The sequence below is a fragment of the Babylonia areolata genome, chromosome 26 (genome assembly GCF_041734735.1).
Source record: "Babylonia areolata isolate BAREFJ2019XMU chromosome 26, ASM4173473v1, whole genome shotgun sequence".
Taxonomy (NCBI): Eukaryota; Metazoa; Mollusca; class Gastropoda; order Neogastropoda; family Buccinidae; genus Babylonia; species Babylonia areolata.
Window position 1 is genome coordinate 33,768,261 of NC_134901.1, and position 18,153 is coordinate 33,786,413.

The 18,153-nt window shown below is 46.3% G+C and overlaps 1 protein-coding gene across 2 annotated transcripts in view; it reads left to right on the forward strand.

The window, feature by feature from the left end:
* The window catches only part of LOC143300650 (uncharacterized), a 238,561-nt gene extending 225,759 nt beyond the window's left edge, over positions 1-12,802 (forward strand). The window contains exons 6-7 of one of the 2 annotated variants that reach the window (XM_076614474.1): positions 5,304-5,549; positions 12,450-12,802. In XM_076614474.1, coding sequence (XP_076470589.1) covers positions 5,304-5,549; positions 12,450-12,727 — 524 coding nt within the window. In that variant the 3' untranslated portion in view covers positions 12,728-12,802. The remainder of the gene's footprint in view (positions 1-5,303; positions 5,550-12,449) is intronic. The other variant, XM_076614476.1, reaches the window with a different exon arrangement.
* Positions 12,803-18,153: the final 5,351 nt, after the last annotated feature.

Here is an 18,153-nt window from a genome sequence, read left to right on the forward strand (position 1 = left end):
GCCAGTCTCTGACACTGAATTAATTGGGCAGAGCTGTGCATCTCTCCTCCTGCGCCACCGCCACCCCGGCCTTCCATACCCACACCCCCACACTATCTCTCCATCACTCTCTTTCTCTCAGTCTCTCATTCTTTCTCTCTCTCCCTCTCATTCTCTCTCTCTCTCTAATGGAAGTAACATAGTATGTAACATATGCATTTGAAAATAGTATTGTATCGTAAAGTCCAGTTGTGATTTTAAAGATCTCAATGACCACATGAGTTTTTGATGGTGTGTTGTGGCTCGTTGTCTGCACTCTAGACTCTTGGACTTTGTGCACATCCCTTAGGAAGAAAGGAAGAAAGAAAGAAAAGAAAGAAAGAAAGAATGAATGAATGAATGAGGAGAAGGAGGAATTTTGTTTAATGTCCCGTCACACATATCGGTGATTGAAGACATTTTGTTAAAGTATTTATGTATACATTTGAGTATTATCGCTTAGATGGGGTGGGAGATGTGAATGAATGGAGGGTTGGGGGAAACTGGGCAAATGAGGGGGAAATGAGAGGGAAATTTGGGGAAAAAAGAATCTAAATACAATTACAATGAATGAATGAACCTCTTATCAAAAGTACAATAAATTAATTTGACACCACTTACAAATCAGTGTAGCTGGGAGGATGAAGCCTTTTTTTTCCTGATCTTCAAGACTTCCAGACTGATCATGAGTAATGTTTAAACAGGTTTTGTTTCCTATCAAGATTGATAAACACGAGTAATGTTTTACCAATCTGTCCATGAGTAATGTCTTACCAACGTATTGTTGATGAATAACGTCTTACCAATCTGTCGTGTTATGTTTTACCAGTATGTCGTCCGTGGGTAATGTTTTACCTATCTGTTGTCCGTGGGTAATGTTCTACCAATCTGTTGTCCGTGGGTAATGTTCTACCAATTTGTTGTCCGTGAGTAATGTTTTACCAATCTGTCACCCGTAGAATCCATGCTGCTGATTTATGTAGATCTCCACAGCCATCTCTGCAGACTGAGACTCCGGAATAATTTAGAAATGGTGTGGCGATCAGTGGGGACCATGGGGAGTTGGGGGGGGGGAGTCAGTTGACATACGGGGAGAATTCACAGAGCCCGGATGCCGCTCATTAGTGTCAGTTACTCCTGTCTGTGTCAAAGCACTTTGCCAAGATGTTTGCAGAAATGAAACTGCAAATGCCGTGAAGGGGCGGGCTCGCTGAAAACTTAACACTGAAGTGTCACTGCACCAGAATCAGCTTACGAAACGCATCCATGTAGCTAAGACTCCTTCACTTTTTCTACTACACACCAAAAGCCGCTATACCAGCTATCTGACGAGACAAGAGAGGGGGCATGGGGTGAGGAGGCGGGGGGGATTCGGGGGGTGGGGGGGAATGGGGGGGGGGGTATTCGTGGGTGTTCCTGGCCCTGTAGCAGCGGGCCCCAGGCTGTAATTGTTTGCACATGGCTGGTGTTTGCCCGCCACGGAATCAGGGGGGCTCCACGATAGCTTTATTATCGCGTCGTAAACGGATACAAACCCGCCCCTCCCCTCCCCTCCCCTCTCCCCCACCACCGAAAAGCAAAGAAAAAGCAGGCTGGGGTTATCCCCCACTACGCCATCACATGCTTGGTGCACTGTGCACCCTCTCCCCTACCCCCCACCCTCCCACCCCTCCCCCGCCCCCGCATCCCCTACACCTCTGGAAAAAAGTGGGGGTGGGGGAGAGGGGTTGGGGGCGTGGGGGAGAAAATAATCATCTCTGTAATGAAATAGGTGGAAAGGGACGTAACGGAGGAGGGGAGAGAACTACGACAATCTGTGAGGGCAACCAGGCCACAGTGTCTGAACTCACACCTGAAAAGTCTGCTCCGGAGAGGAAGGCAATCAACAATGAAATCACCTGAGCCTGGCTGATTACCTTATCCGCCGACAGAAAGTATTCCTATGACAACGGTTATCGTTGTAGTGTCGTAGCCTTGTGTGTGCTTGTTATCACTGACTGCTGATAGGCATAGCCCACGTCGTTATCGATGTTTTGACGTTTCTTGTACACTGTGGGTATATGTGGGTGACCGTAGGACACATAACACGAGAGGGGGGCGGGGGATGAGGAAGTTTATTTCAAACTTGACTTTTTTAATGAAATTTGGAGACGCTAGCTTGTATTTCATGTTCGCTCAAAGATTTCAAAGAATACACGCACAAAAATAACTAGATAAATTAAGAACCAACACACTCCTTTTGGCTGGTCCGACCTTTCTTCTGTTTCTGTGAAAATTTTTCCGCAGACTTACCATTAACAGACTGGCTGGGTACTTGTGGTTCACTGCTGACCATAAAATAGACTGAGGTCATTTCGTGACGCTTTTTTTCATTTATAGGACACAGAAAAGGTTGAAAACTACAGCTTCTTCTCCTTCTTCTTCTTCTTCATCTTCTTCTTCTTCAGACGAGGCAGAGATGGGCAGGAAAGAGGCAGTCAGAACCAGAATAAACGAAAGAAAAGAAATAAAAACAAAAAATAAACAAGACTTCGAGAAAAGATTAGACATGTTAAAGAAGAGAAAGTGGATTTAACCAAAATCACTAAGGAATTTACTTCCTTAAGATTAGAAAAAGGCCGACAATTGACGGAACGTTCATACAAGTAGATACACGTTAAAGCCTAATAAATCAAAAACTAAACTTCCTCAAAGTGCAGTCTGGTCTCAGTAAGATTTGTTTTCATAATCCAGACAATGACAGAGAAAGAGTAGATAGAAAGAAAGGATGAAGGAATGAAGCAAGGAAGACATCAGCGCAGGGTTAGAAATGGCAGAACATGGAGACTGGAACCAACAGTACATGCACACTCCTGCCTCTTTTCTGCCTGTTCGCTTTGTCTGCTAATGTCTTTGTTAATTCCAGTCTCCCTGTGTGCTAATGTCTTTGTTAATTCCAGTCTCCCTGTGTGCTAATGTCTTTGTTAATTCCAGTCTCCCTGTGTGCTAATGTCTTTGTTAATTCCAGCCTCCCTGTCTTTGTTAATTCCAGTCTCCCTGTTGTCTTTCTTAATTCCAGTCTCCCTGTGTGTTAATGTCTTTGTCAATTCCAGTCTCCCTGTGTGCTAATGTCTTTGTTAATTCCAGTCTCCCTGTGTGCTAATGTCTTTGTTAATTCCAGTCTCCCTGTGGGTTAATGTCTTTGTTAATTCCAGTCTCCCTGTCTGCTAATGTCTTTGTTAATTCCAGTCTCCCTGTCTGCTAATGTCTTTGTTGATTCCAGTCTCCCTGTGTACTAATGTCTTTGTTAATTCCGGTCTCCCTGTCTGCTAATGTCTTTGTTAATTCCAGTCTCCCTGTCTGCTAATGTCTTTGTTAATTCCAGTCTCCCTGTCTGCTAATGTCTTTGTTAATTCCAGTCTCCCTGTGTGTTAATGTCTTTGTTAATTCCAGTCTCCCTGTCTGCTAATGTCTTTGTTAATTCCAGTCTCCCTGCTGCTAATGTCTTTGTTGATTCCAGTCTCCCTGTGTACTAATGTCTTTGTTAATCCCAGTCTTCCTGTCTGCTAATGTCTTTGTTAATTCCAGTCTCCCTGTCTGCTGTCTTTGTTGATTCCAGTCTCCCTGTGTACTAATGTCTTTGTTAATTCCGGTCTCCCTGTCTGCTAATGTCTTTGTTGATTCCAGTCTCCCTGTGTGCTAATGTCTTTGTTAATTCCAGTCTCCCTGTGGGTTAATGTCTTTGTTAATTCCAGTCTCCCTGTCTGCTAATGTCTTTGTTAATTCCAGTCTCCCTGTCTGCTAATGTCTTTGTTGATTCCAGTCTCCCTGTGTACTAATGTCTTTGTTGATTCCGGTCTCCCTGTGTACTAATGTCTTTGTTGATTCCGGTCTCCCTGTCTGCTAATGTCTTTGTTGATTCCAGTCTCCCTGTGTACTAATGTCTTTGTTGATTCCAGTCTCCCTGTGTACTAATGTCTTTGTTGATTCCAGTCTCCCTGCTGCTAATGTCTTTGTTGATTCCAGTCTCCCTGTGTACTAATGTCTTTGTTAATTCTAGTCTCCCCATTACTCGCTGTATCTTCATTTCTCTGTTCATATCCAGTTTCTATCTGTGCAAATACCTTTAATCGAATCGATTCACATTTCCCCAATGTTAAATCCTTGAGTGATTCCACTTGTCCTGTGCCAGCATGTTCATTCCAGTTTCCCTCTGTGCTGTTTCAGCTTTTTTTTTCTTGTGCAAATGTGTGTGTCACTCCACTTTCCCCATATGCTAGTGTATGTATATATAATTGTCGTTTCTCACTCTGCTAATGCCCATGTTGATTTGAGCTGCCCCTGTACTAATGTCTTTGCTAATGCCACTCAACCTGCCTCCCAACCCCTTCTCGAGCGCGCGCGCGCACACGCACACACACACACACACACACCCACACACATTGCTGTGAAACAGTTGCCCGTAGCTTACAAAGGAACAATCACTGCAATGTATACAAACACAAACAAGACAAGAACGAAAAGTTTGAAAGTTTCTGCACAGTGATGGACATGTGACTCCAGTGGAGAGTGGTGTGAACTGATACACAGAAGAAGAAACAAATCCATCGAAACAATCAGTGCAGAGAGACGAACAAATGGAAGGAAGTAAAGAAACACTCGTTTTTGTGTCTGCATTGTGTGTCTGTTCAGAAAGGTCGCCGCTCCTTTCACACCTGTGCCGGTGAATGCCGCTCTTGTTTCACATGCCCGTGGATATTCAAGACTCCGCAGTGTGTATTCAGGCTGTCACTGTTGTTGGGGTCAGCTCTGCACGTGGTGTCATCAGGAGAAAGGCCAGGCTGTTTGTGTCCATCGCTTGATTTACTGGGGCTCTTTTCTGTTTTTACTTGTTTCTGGACATAGAATTAAAGGCGATCTCTCTCTCTCTCTCTCTCTCTCTCTCTCTCTCTCTCTCTCTCTCTCTCTCTCTCCTTATTATTTTGTATTTTGAAAAAAAATATTTAAAAAAAAACACAGAAACATTTGGGGGGGGGGGGGGGGGTCGTTTTGACAGTGTTTCAGTTTCCTTTGTTGGCTTGCTTTTTCACTTTTTTCTTTCATTTCTCGTTGTCTTTGGCTGCCGGGATAACCCTTCGTGGGTTTGCTGTGCTCTAAACAACATGGTTTGATGTTGATGACGGTGTAAAATGTGGCGTTTAGAACATGCTCTGTCTGTCTCTGTCTCTGTCTCTCTGTCTCTGTCTCTCTCTCTTTGTTCTCCATGAACACCCACCACAGTAACGCCGTCTATATCTCTCTTCCAGAGTGCGGGTTCATCTGCAAGTTCCTGGCCCTGGGCGTCACGGCCTCCATCTTCATCTCCGTGGGCAGCATCGTCATCGTCGTCTCATGCATCGTCGCCCTCGTCTGCTGCTGCCGACGACAGCTGTGCCGCAAGCGAGCGGCAGACGGCGGGGGGACCACCACCACCAGCGTCACCACCACGGCCACCACTGTCGTGTCGTCCAACGGTGCTGCCTCGGCCAGCTCCTATCACGGTGAGACCGAGGGTGAGCAGGCCGACCTTTTTCCTTGGGGAAGTGGGGGGGCTTTGGTTCTTTTGGCTTTCTTCCGTGCGTTCCTTCGGGATTTGGTTTTCTTTCGCCTTGTTTCCTGTCCTAATGATAATGATAACAATAGTGATGATAATGATAATAATAGTGACGATAATGATAACAATAGTGGCGATAATGATAACAATAGTGACGATAATGATAACAGTAGTGATGATAATCATAATATATATACGGCGCAAACTTCCCTTATATTGGGCTGTAAGTGCCCCTCTTTTGTTTATTTTTTTGGTTCGTTTCTTGGTGTATTTGTTGTTGTTTTTGGTGTGTTTTTTTGTTTTTTGTTTTTTTGAAATCGTAAGACTGAATGAACAGGGCTTTTGGAGGGAGTTGAGGGGCAGTGGAAGTAAGTGGGGGGGGGGGGAGTACTTCTTTGCTTCGATGAGTTCGTTAGGATGTGTGTTATTTGTTTTTGTTTTTTGTTCTTTTCCCGTAGTACTTGTTCGCTTTTGGTTTTCTGTCCTAAAACTGATTTATTTATTTCCATTCGTGAGTTTGATGAGTTCCTTCTGGTGTTACCTTGTGTGGAGTTTTATTCACTCTGTAAAGTGTAATTGTGGTTCACTGCTAACGAACAAATAGACTGACGTCATTTCGTGACGTATTTCCTTTATGACAAGAGACATGGACACGGAAAAGGTTTCAACTACAGACGATTGAGGCAGGGATGGGTAGAACAGAGGACAGTCAGAACCAGAACAAACCATGGAAAAGAATAAAGAATTAATAAAGGAAATAACCAAGACACGAGAAAACAGAAATGGTAGAGAAGGGAAAGTGGATTTGTAAGGAACTTATTAGTTCCTTTAAATAAGAAAAAGACACACAATTTAACTAACAAAGCCTAACATAGAAAACAAACAAACAAAAAAGAAAAAAAAAATTCCTCGAAGTGCAATCTAGTCTTCTGCTGTTTGATGGTGAATGATGAAGGGGATGGTGATGGTGATGACGGGGATGGGGATGTTGATGATGGGGATGTTGATGACGGGGATGTTGATGACGGGGATGGGGATGTTGATGATGGGGATGTTGATGGTGATGACGGGGATGTTGATAGTGATGACGGGGATGTTGATAGTGATGACGGGGATGTTGATGGTGATGACGGGGATGGTGATGATGAGGATGTTGATAGTGATGACAGGGATGTTGATAGTGATGACGGGGATGTTGATGGTGATGACGGGGATGGTGATGATGAGGATGTTGATGACGGGGATGGTGATGACGGGGATGTTGATGGTGATGACGGGGATGTTGATAGTGATGACGGGGATGTTGATGGTGATGACGGGGATGGTGATGATGAGGATGTTGATGACGGGGATGGTGATGACGGGGATGTTGATGGTGATGACGGGGATGTTGATAGTGATGACGGGGATGTTGATGGTGATGACGGGGATGGTGATGATGAGGATGTTGATAGTGATGACAGGGATGTTGATAGTGATGACGGGGATGTTGATGGTGATGACGGGGATGGTGATGATGAGGATGTTGATGACGGGGATGGTGATGACGGGGATGTTGATGGTGATGACGGGGATGGTGATGACAGGGATGGTGATGGTGATGACGGGGATGTTGATAGTGATGACGGGGATGTTGATGGTGATGACGGGGATGGTGATGACGGGGATGGTGATGATGGGGATGGTGATGACGGGGATGTTGATGGTGATGACGGGGATGTTGATAGTGATGACAGGGATGTTGATAGTGATGACAGGGATGTTGATGGTGATGACGGGGATGGTGATGATGAGGATGTTGATGACGGGGATGGTGATGACGGGGATGTTGATGGTGATGACGGGGATGGTGATGACAGGGATGGTGATGGTGATGACGGGGATGTTGATAGTGATGACGGGGATGTTGATGGTGATGACGGGGATGGTGATGACGGGGATGGTGATGATGGGGATGGTGATGACGGGGATGTTGATGGTGATGATGGGGATGGTGATGACGGGGATGTTGATGGTGATGACGGGGATGGTGATGACAGGGATGTTGATGGTGATGACGGGGATGGTGATGACAGGGATGGTGATGGTGATGACGGGGATGTTGATAGTGATGACGGGGATGTTGATGGTGATGACGGGGATGGTGATGACGGGGATGGTGATGATGGGGATGGTGATGACGGGGATGTTGATGGTGATGACGGGGATGGTGATGACGGGGATGGTGATGACAGGGATGGTGATGGTGATGACAGGGATGGTGATGGTGGTGACAGGGATGGTGATGGTGGTGACAGGGATGGTGATGGTGGTGACAGGGATGGTGATGGTGATGACGGGGATGTTGATAGTGATGACAGGGATGTTGATAGTGATGACAGGGATGTTGATGGTGATGACGGGGATGGTGATGATGAGGATGTTGATGACGGGGATGGTGATGACGGGGATGTTGATGGTGATGACGGGGATGGTGATGACAGGGATGTTGATGGTGATGACGGGGATGGTGATGACAGGGATGGTGATGGTGATGACGGGGATGTTGATAGTGATGACGGGGATGTTGATGGTGATGACGGGGATGGTGATGACGGGGATGGTGATGATGGGGATGGTGATGACGGGGATGGTGATGACGGGGATGGTGATGACAGGGATGTTGATGGTGATGACGGGGATGGTGATGACAGGGATGGTGATGGTGATGACGGGGATGTTGATAGTGATGACGGGGATGTTGATGGTGATGACGGGGATGGTGATGGTGGTGACAGGGATGGTGATGGTGATGACGGGGATGTTGATAGTGATGACAGGGATGTTGATAGTGATGACAGGGATGTTGATGGTGATGACGGGGATGGTGATGATGAGGATGTTGATGACGGGGATGGTGATGACGGGGATGTTGATGGTGATGACGGGGATGGTGATGACAGGGATGTTGATGGTGATGACGGGGATGGTGATGACAGGGATGGTGATGGTGATGACGGGGATGTTGATAGTGATGACGGGGATGTTGATGGTGATGACGGGGATGGTGATGACGGGGATGGTGATGACGGGGATGGTGATGACGGGGATGGTGATGACAGGGATGTTGATGGTGATGACGGGGATGGTGATGACAGGGATGGTGATGGTGATGACGGGGATGTTGATAGTGATGACGGGGATGTTGATGGTGATGACGGGGATGGTGATGACGGGGATGGTGATGATGGGGATGGGGATGACGGGGATGTTGATGGTGATGGTGATGATGGTGATGGTGATGACAGGGATGGGGATGGTGATGACGGGGATGTTGATGGTGATGACGGGGATGTTGATGACGGGGATGTTGATGGTGATGACGGGGATGTTGATGACGGGGATGTTGATGGTGATGACGGGGATGGTGATGACGGGGATGGGGATGACGGGGATGTTGATGGTGATGACGGGGATGTTGATGGTGATGACGGGGATGTTGATGACGGGGATGTTGATGGTGATGACGGGGATGGTGATGACGGGGATGGTGATGGTGATGATGGTGATGGTGATGACAGGGATGGGGATGGTGATGACGGGGATGGTGATGACAGGGATGGGGATGGTGATGACGGGGATGGTGATGACAGGGATGGTGATGGTGATGACAGGGATGGTGATGACGGGGATGGTGATGACAGGGATGGTGATGACGGGGATGGTGATGATGGGGATGGTGATGGTGATGACAGGGATGGGGATGGTGATGATGGGGATGGTGATGACGGGGATGGTGATGGTGATGACGGGGATGGTGATGGTGATGACAGGGATGGTGATGACGGGGATGGTGATGACAGGGATGGTGATGACGGGGATGGTGATGGTGATGACGGGGATGGTGATGGTGATGACGGGGATGGTGATGGCGGGATGGTGATGGTGATGACGGGGATGGTGATGGTGATGACGGGGATGGTGATGGTGATGACGGGGATGGTGATGGTGATGACAGGGATGGTGATGACGGGGATGGTGATGGTGATGACGGGGATGGTGATGACAGGGATGGTGATGGTGATGACGGGGATGGTGATGACGGGGATGGTGATGACGGGGATGGTGATGACAGGGATGGTGATGGTGATGACGGGGATGGTGATGGCGGGATGGTGATGGTGATGACGGGGATGGTGATGGTGATGACAGGGATGGTGATGGTGATGACAGGGATGGGGATGGTGATGACAGGGATGGTGATGACGGGGATGGTGATGGTGATGACGGGGATGTTGATGGTGATGACGGGGATGGTGATGGTGATGACGGGGATGGTGATGGTGATGACAGGGATGGTGATGGTGATGACGGGGATGGTGATGACGGGGATGGTGATGACAGGGATGGTGATGGTGATGACGGGGATGGTGATGGTGATGACGGGGATGGTGATGACGGGGATGGTGATGACGGGGATGGTGATGGTGATGACGGGGATGGTGATGACAGGGATGGTGATGGTGATGACGGGGATAGTGATGGTGATGACGGGGATGGTGATGGTGATGACAGGGATGGTGATGGTGATGATGGGGATGGTGATGACGGGGATGGTGATGACAGGAATGGTGATGGTGATGACGGGGATGGTGATGGCGGGATGGTGATGACGGGGATGGTGATGACGGGGATGGTGATGACAGGGATGGTGATGGTGATGACAGGGATGGTGATGACGGGGATGGTGATGGTGATGACGGGGATGGTGATGATGGTGATGGTGATGACGGGGATGGTGATGATGGTGATGACGGGGATGGTGATGGTGATGACGGGGATGGTGATGGTGATGACGGGGATGGTGATGACAGGGATGGTGATGGCGGGATGGTGATGACGGTGATGGTGATGGCGGGATGGTGATGACGGGGATGGTGATGGCGGGATGGTGATGGCGGGATGGTGATGACGGTGATGGTGATGACAGGGATGGTGATGGTGATGACAGGGATGGTGATGGTGATGACAGGGATGGTGATGGTGATGACAGGGATGGTGATGGTGATGACGGGGATGGTGATGGTGATGACGGGGATGGTGATGACAGGGATGGTGATGACGGGGATGGTGATGGTGATGACGGGGATGGTGATGACAGGGATGGTGATGGTGATGACGGGGATGGTGATGACAGGGATGGTGATGACGGGGATGGTGATGGTGATGACGGGGATGGTGATGGTGATGACGGGGATGGTGATGGTGATGACGGGGATGGTGATGACAGGGATGGTGATGACGGGGATGGTGATGGTGATGACGGGGATGGTGATGACAGGGATGGTGATGGTGATGACGGGGATGGTGATGACAGGGACGGTGATGGCGGGATGGTGATGGTGATGACGGGGATGGTGATGGTGATGACGGGGATGGTGATGGTGATGACGGGGATGGTTGATGATGTCGCTGTTGGGGGTCCATTCAGGTTATAGGGACATAGGACATGGATGAGACAAACCTCACCGTTGATTGGGGTTCGAACCTGTGTCCGCTTAGTCGATGTCAGTCGATGCTAACCACTTCGCCACAGCGGCTGTTGCCTTTTTTCCTGTTCATTTCTTTCTGTCTGTTGTGCACAAAGTGTTTTCTTTTCTTTTCTTTTTTTTTTGGGGGGGGGGGGGGGGTTATTTCGTGTTTGTTTTTTTCTTGTGCAAATTTGGTTAACTTGCGATTTCCACCCCCTGGGGAACAGAGGACATTGGCTGGATTGTACGTGTGTGTTTGTGTGTGTGTGTGTGTGTGTGTGTGTGTGTGTGTGTGTGTGTGTGTGTGTGTGTGTGTGTGTGCTTGATTGTTTTCCTGCTTGTATGTGTGTGAGTGTGCCCGAATGTGAATGTGCATGTAATGTGCGCGCGCGAGCGTGTATGTTTGTGTCTGTGTGTGTGTATGTTCTTGTGTGTGTGTGTGTGTGTGTTCTTGTGTGTGAGTGTTCTAGTGCGTGTGTGTGTGTTCGTGTGTGTGTGTGCGTGTGCGCGCGCGCGCTTAATTACTTACTTGCTCTAGCATGTGTGCGCACGAATTTAGATATACGTGCGTGCGCGCTCGTTTGTGTGTGAGTGTGTGTGTGTGTTTGTTTTCAAGTGTACGTGAGTTCGTGTGTGTGTGTGTGTGTGTGTGTGTGTGTGTGTGTGTGTGTGTGTTCTATTTGATATGGGAAATAGCTTTGGACAATTGATCTTTTGTACTTGTGGGAAGTTCGGTTCTCTCTTGTACTTGTGGGAAGTTCGGTTCTCTCTCTCTCTCTCTCTCTCTCTCTCTCTCTCTCTCTCTCTCTCTCACGGTTATCTTGATAAGACAGGAAGCTTTTGCCGTCGTCAAGCTAAATGGTTTTCCATTAATGTTTCCAGTGGACATGATGTTGTCGTTTCCATACAAATTCAGTGTGCACAGTGGAGAAGGGATTTCAGATTCCGCAAAACGACCGTAGACTCCACATGCTTATCTGAAAGAAAAAGAGGGAGGAAAAGAAAAGGACAGAAAACAGAAAAGAAGAAAAAAGTTTGTTTTTAGATGGTTTGTTTTCCTCTGTGAATAAACAATTCTTCCTGCCGAATTCCAGGTTAGTTAGATAATCAATTGTTAACTTGCGTGTTTTTTTAAGTGATTGATTTGGCATGTTCCTCTTTTACGTAGGCCATATAAAATATCTTGCTGTCAAAGAACAGGATAGGTGTGTGTGTGTGTGTGTGTGTGTTTGCGCGCGCGCGCGCGCATTCATGCCTTTGTGTGTTTGTACGTTGTTATGTTTGATCGTGTACCAGAAATGTCCTTACAAGCTGATTTGTGGCTACGTTCATTCACTTTTCCAATGCAGGTTCCCGGGCTCCCAGCGCTTTCAGTAACCATGGTTACGCCCACCAGGGCTACTACCCCATGCAGCCAGTGTTCCCTGCCCCCCACCCCGGCTCCCTGTACTCCTACACCAAGGACCCCTACGCCCCCCCGGGCAGCGCCTACTCCTCCCAGCCCTCCCAGCACCGCTCCTACACCCCCACCTCCAGCAAGTCAGGCCGCTCCAACCGCTCCAACAACAGCACCTCCGTCACCTACAGCCAGACAACGGACAAAGTGTCACTGCCCGTCAGCCTATGACGCCACGCCCCTGGCCTGGCCCCAACCAATCCCAGCCCGGCTTCTGACAGCGGAAGCTGCGGCGCCAGGCCAGCGTTAGTGTGCGCAGGCTCCGTGGCGCAGAGCGCCGAGACTTTGGCGTGCCGAGCCACGCCCACCTGGGTGTGGGCCAACCCCGGCCAGGACACGGTGACAGACGGGGCCGGGCGTGCATGGCTCAGCCCCAGCCCCAACCCAGGCCTGGAGACTTTGACTTGCAGAGGTGCGCCCACATGGGTGTGCACAAACCCCAACCAGGACAGGGCCGGCTCCGGGCCCACTTGGGTGTGTACCAGTTTGAATCAGGACACCGGCACAGGTACCGAGCTCAAATGGGTGTGTACTAATCCGAACCAGGACCTTGGGGCTGGTTCTGCTCCCACTTGGGTGTGTACCAATCCGAACCAGAATGCTGGGGTTGGCTCCATTCCCACTTGGGTTTGCACAAATCCGAACCAGGATGCGGGGAACGTCGGCCCGCCCACATGGATGTGCACCAATCCACAGCCAGATGACGAGAGTGAGGCGTACACTGTCAATCTCTAGCCCCGCCCCCAGTGATTTTGTTACGTTCGCACAGGGCGACACTTGTGCTCAGTGTATCGCCATCTCTTCTGACTTCGGAAGTGACCTCCTCCATTGAAGAACGATCCGTTTTGTTTTTTATTCGTTTTTTATTTACTGAATCATCCCCACCCACTACCACCAGAACACATTACAATTTCTTGATCTTAAACTGCATGCAGTTATATGTAGGTCTACATATGATTTCCAGGCCTTAGACTGTGTTGCGTTACAAATATGTGAATTCAAGGTCTTACAATGCACAGTATTTCAAACAGATCTAGATTATTCCCAGGTCTTATGTTCTGCAGCATTATAAAGACACGAATTCTAGGTCTTAAGTTGTGCATATTTACAAATTAATGATGTCTTGTTGTGAAATTCTGCAACATTTCGAACAATGAATTCAGGGAAGGAAATATGAAAGGTCAGTTTGGTAATTTGAGGAGCATTTTCAATTCATTATTTCCAGGTCCATATTGGTATGATACTGCGAATGCATAATTTCCAGGTTTTGAGTTACGCAGCATTATAAGCATATTTTGCTCAATGGTTTGAAATGTTCAGCATTATGAATACGCAAATTCAAGCTCTTATGTTGAGCAGCATTATAGATTCATGATTTCCATATTTTAAGTTCTGCAGCATTACAAACACGTCGAGGTCTGCGGTTGTTCAACGTTTCAATGCAAATACTGTGGTTTACCTCGTGACCAAAGCACGGAAATATCATGAAAATGATTCGTACCAAGGAAAAGAAAGAAATTTGTACATTGCAATGTTCATCAGCAAAAAGAATGCATAATCACGTGCTTTTGAGTCCTCAAAAAACAAAGTAAAACAAATGATGATCTGTAACACAGAATCCTGAAGCATATAGCTTCCAGAGAGTTGTATCGTGGGACTTTGAAGGACAGATGTTGTTTTCTGCAATGTTTGATATTTGTGTTTTAATTATCGAAATTGATCTAAGCTACATAGTTCTTTTTTTTTTTTTTTAAGGAAATGATTGTAACTGAATTTTATCATCTTCCTGTCTGGGATCATCTGGGCACTTTCATTCATAATGTATATATTTTTTGTTATTAAATAGGGTGTGTAAAAAATGCATTCGCCAAGCCTTAACACTTAAATAATGCATTCATTAAGAATGATCACAAAATGTTTTCAAAATTGTACGTATTTTCCCAAACCCAGACAATTTACCCATCTGTAATAGTCTAATAAGGAATGTATTCAGTTCAGCCACTGTGTGCTACCTTGACCATGTAACCCCTTCAAATTTGTGCCTTATGTTAAGGTGCAGAATTTTTTCTCTTGTAGTAGATTAGGATATTTCTACTGCATCCGTCTGTCAACACTATCGTGTTCATCTCAGCATTGCAATCGAACTCAACAAAATTAGGGATTAAGTCTTTCTTTTGCTAAGTGCCCAGATGAAAAAAAAAAAACACCAAAAAACACTCATGCAAAGTACGAAGATACAATAGCAGTAAATACGCAGACATTTATTGATCATTTGGTCAAGGGAGTACTTTGAAAAAGATATGAGGTCCCAGTGATTGTCAGTGTGTACACCAGGCAGACTAACACACAAAATCTCTTGAATCAAATTATTCTGTGGATCTTTCATTGATAAAAGAAAGGAATCTTTCAAGGCTTAAAGTCAAAGCTGCACTTAACAGATTTAACACAGGTTACTCAAATCGCCATACCCATCTTTCGAAGGGGTGAAATGGTGCGTGTTCGCGTCGCTTACACTGACCTTGTGAATCTCAGGCCTGTTTTTATTGGCTCCAATGAGTTTCATGATGTTGGACGCACCAAGTTTAGTCGAAGATTTGGTCACAGTGCAAAATATTGACACAGTCACTTAGCAGACGTCAGACATGTTTGCTTGATGCTGCTCAGAGAGGAGATCTAAAGACAACTGTGCACAAAGGAAGGCTTCAGCATGGGAAAAGTGTGGGTTTTTGTTTTTTTGGTGAAGACTGTTTCTGTGTGTGCCCCCACAGGTTTCATTGGCATTCTTGAGGGATATCAGTTTTCTCCCTTGATGTGATTCTTGTCCTGAGGTATGTTTGTGGACTTTGGCGGGCTTCTTTTTTTTTTTTTTTTTTTTTTTTTAAATAGTATTCAGCTTGTTTTCAAGTTTTTATCATTGATTAGACTTACAGTGTTGAGGTTTGGTTTTGGTTTGGAAAGCCGTGAGGAGGCTGATGTTGTTTGGCTGTGAATGATATGACTGGATTTCCATTGAACCTTCAAAGCAAAGAATCCTTGGGAAAATTGAAAGTTCCGTTGTTGTTTTTTCAGAAAAAAACATCACTCTTCTTTGGTGTTCTGTGGCTCCGTCATTTATCAGGTGTGGTGTAAGTGCTTGGACATGTCCACCTCCACTGACTCCACCCCAGGGAAACTGCTGTCTTGTCAATCACCTTGTTTCCAGTCACAAAACATGGCTGTGATTTAGATTGCTGGTTGCAGTAGATAAATTACAGTTACTTCACAATGTGTAACAAATCACGGCTTCATTGTTGGTACTTTGTGAATTGTAAATACTTAAAAATTGATGATCATGGCTTTTCGCTTTCGCTGTCATCCTTTTTCTTTTCTTTTCAGAAATATATCTCTCATAGTTTTTATGGTGCTTGAGGGCTGGAGCATCTGTGCTCCCAAGACGACAATACAAGAAGTTTGCACTCGCGAGCACAGTTTTCTGTTTTCCTCAGGACAGGGATGACTTCAAGAATGTGATCTGTCAGAAATCATTACCATGGTTTTATATTTTATAGCCTGATATCAAACTTTTATAATCTTCCTGCCTTTTATTTGGCATCCTTTCAACTACCCAGTGTGGTGGTGTTCTTTCGTAAGAACGGGCCGCTGGATTATGTAAGAAAAAATTGTAGCTGAATCGTTTACAGAAAAAAGAACCATATCTAAACGAACAAAAAGAAATGTCCTCTTCCGTTCAATGTTTGCATTGCAACATTTTTGCGCAGTGATTGTCAGTGATTATTCACAAACATACTGGGGTTGTTGTTGTTGTTGTTGTTTTTAACCTGTCTTGTTTTACTTACACTTTGAGTTGTAAGTTTTATTCCAAGCTTATGACATTGATGCCGGAGATTTGGCGAACTGAGGACACCTCAAAACGTGGACAGTCAAAAAACAGTCTGTTTTTTTGTTTGTTTTTGTTGTTGTTGTTGTTTTTTTCGTTGGTTTTTTCGGGGGGCGGGCGGAGAGGGTTTACGAGGGGGTCCTTCTTAGTAGTGGCTGGTAATGTCACTATCGAAGACTGACGGTGCACATGGAGTCTTCAGCCCTGCCCCCATCACCCCCCGCCCCCAAACTCCCTCCCCCAACCAGACTGTGGGTGAACTGTGGAAGCGCTGTGCATGCCAGCCAGACAAGGACTGTGCAGACGGTGTGTGTGTGTGTGTGTGTGTGTGTGATTCGCTCCTGGCTGTCAGCATGTTACGGGGATGGTCCCGGATATACCAATCGTTCTCTCTCTGACAATCAACAGACGTGTTCAGTCTGTGTTGGTTGTGATTTTTTTTATGGGACATCCAGTGCATTAATATTATACACATGTATGTAATGAACGTTGTTGGTGTTCAATATCATCATCATCATCATCATCATCAAACATCGTCATCAGCATCACCATCGTTAGTTGTAGTATAGTGCTGGCTGTCTCGGAAACTCTTCATTCTGAAGCGATCGTCGTTTCTGTCATCGTTGGAATCGTTGTTAACAAAACAATGTCACCGCTTGTTAGTGTGTGGCGTCACACTGTGTCATTGTCAACAGTCTCATGGAGAGCGCTTCTTTCTCTTCGTTGTGTGCTTGTTTACTACACTGGACTACACTTTACTGGCCTGTTCTTAAATTTCACAATCTGTTCATGCTTAAATTCAAGCATTCTGTGACAATATGTTTTGTTGTCAAACATTTTTTTTATCATGAAGTGAGCTGACATCTTCACACACACACACACACACACACACACACACACACACCGACCGGGCCCACACACACGCACACACACGCTCACTCACACAACACGCTGTTTGCTTAGTAATACTCACACACACACACACACACACACACACACACGCAACACGCTGTTTGCTTATTTAGTGATATTACCATTATTATATTGTTATCATCACCCAATGGTAAATAAATCGAACAACTTTCGTTTCTAAGAGAAGAAGGTATAATTTCAGGCGAATTACACTGGGTATCTTGAAAATCTGTGAGTGAACGTGACGGCATTGTTTCATTTCACATTTCTCCTTCTTCGTTGGAAATAGACATAATGGTTTGTGAATAATTCATGTTTTATATTCCTCTGTGTGTGTGTGTGTGTGTGTGTGTGTGTGTGTGTGTGTGTGTGTGCGCGCGCGCGCGCGCGCGTATGTGTGTGTGTGTATACATGTCCATACATGTGTTTGAGGGAGAGTTGTGTATCCGTGTGTGTGTGTGTGCTACGTATGTGTTTGCGTGCGTGCGTGCGTGACAAACGCATAAAACATACTTGACTTGACATTTCTTTGCTGTGTTTACAAGCGAAATTTACTGTATGATTATCTTGTTTCTGGTCACATTTGCAACTGCTTTCACTTGAAATGTTAAAGAAGCAAACTTTTTGTTGAGTATGAATGTGACAATCACCTGTTCTTGTTCATTACACTTTAGCAGCAATGATGGTTTATGAGAATTTACTCAACATGGCGTCATGATTTGTTTGTGTGCTTGTGCACGCGTCCCGGCGCAGACGCGTGTGTGTGTGTGTGTTTGTGTGTGTGTTTGTGTGTGTGTGTGTGTGTTTC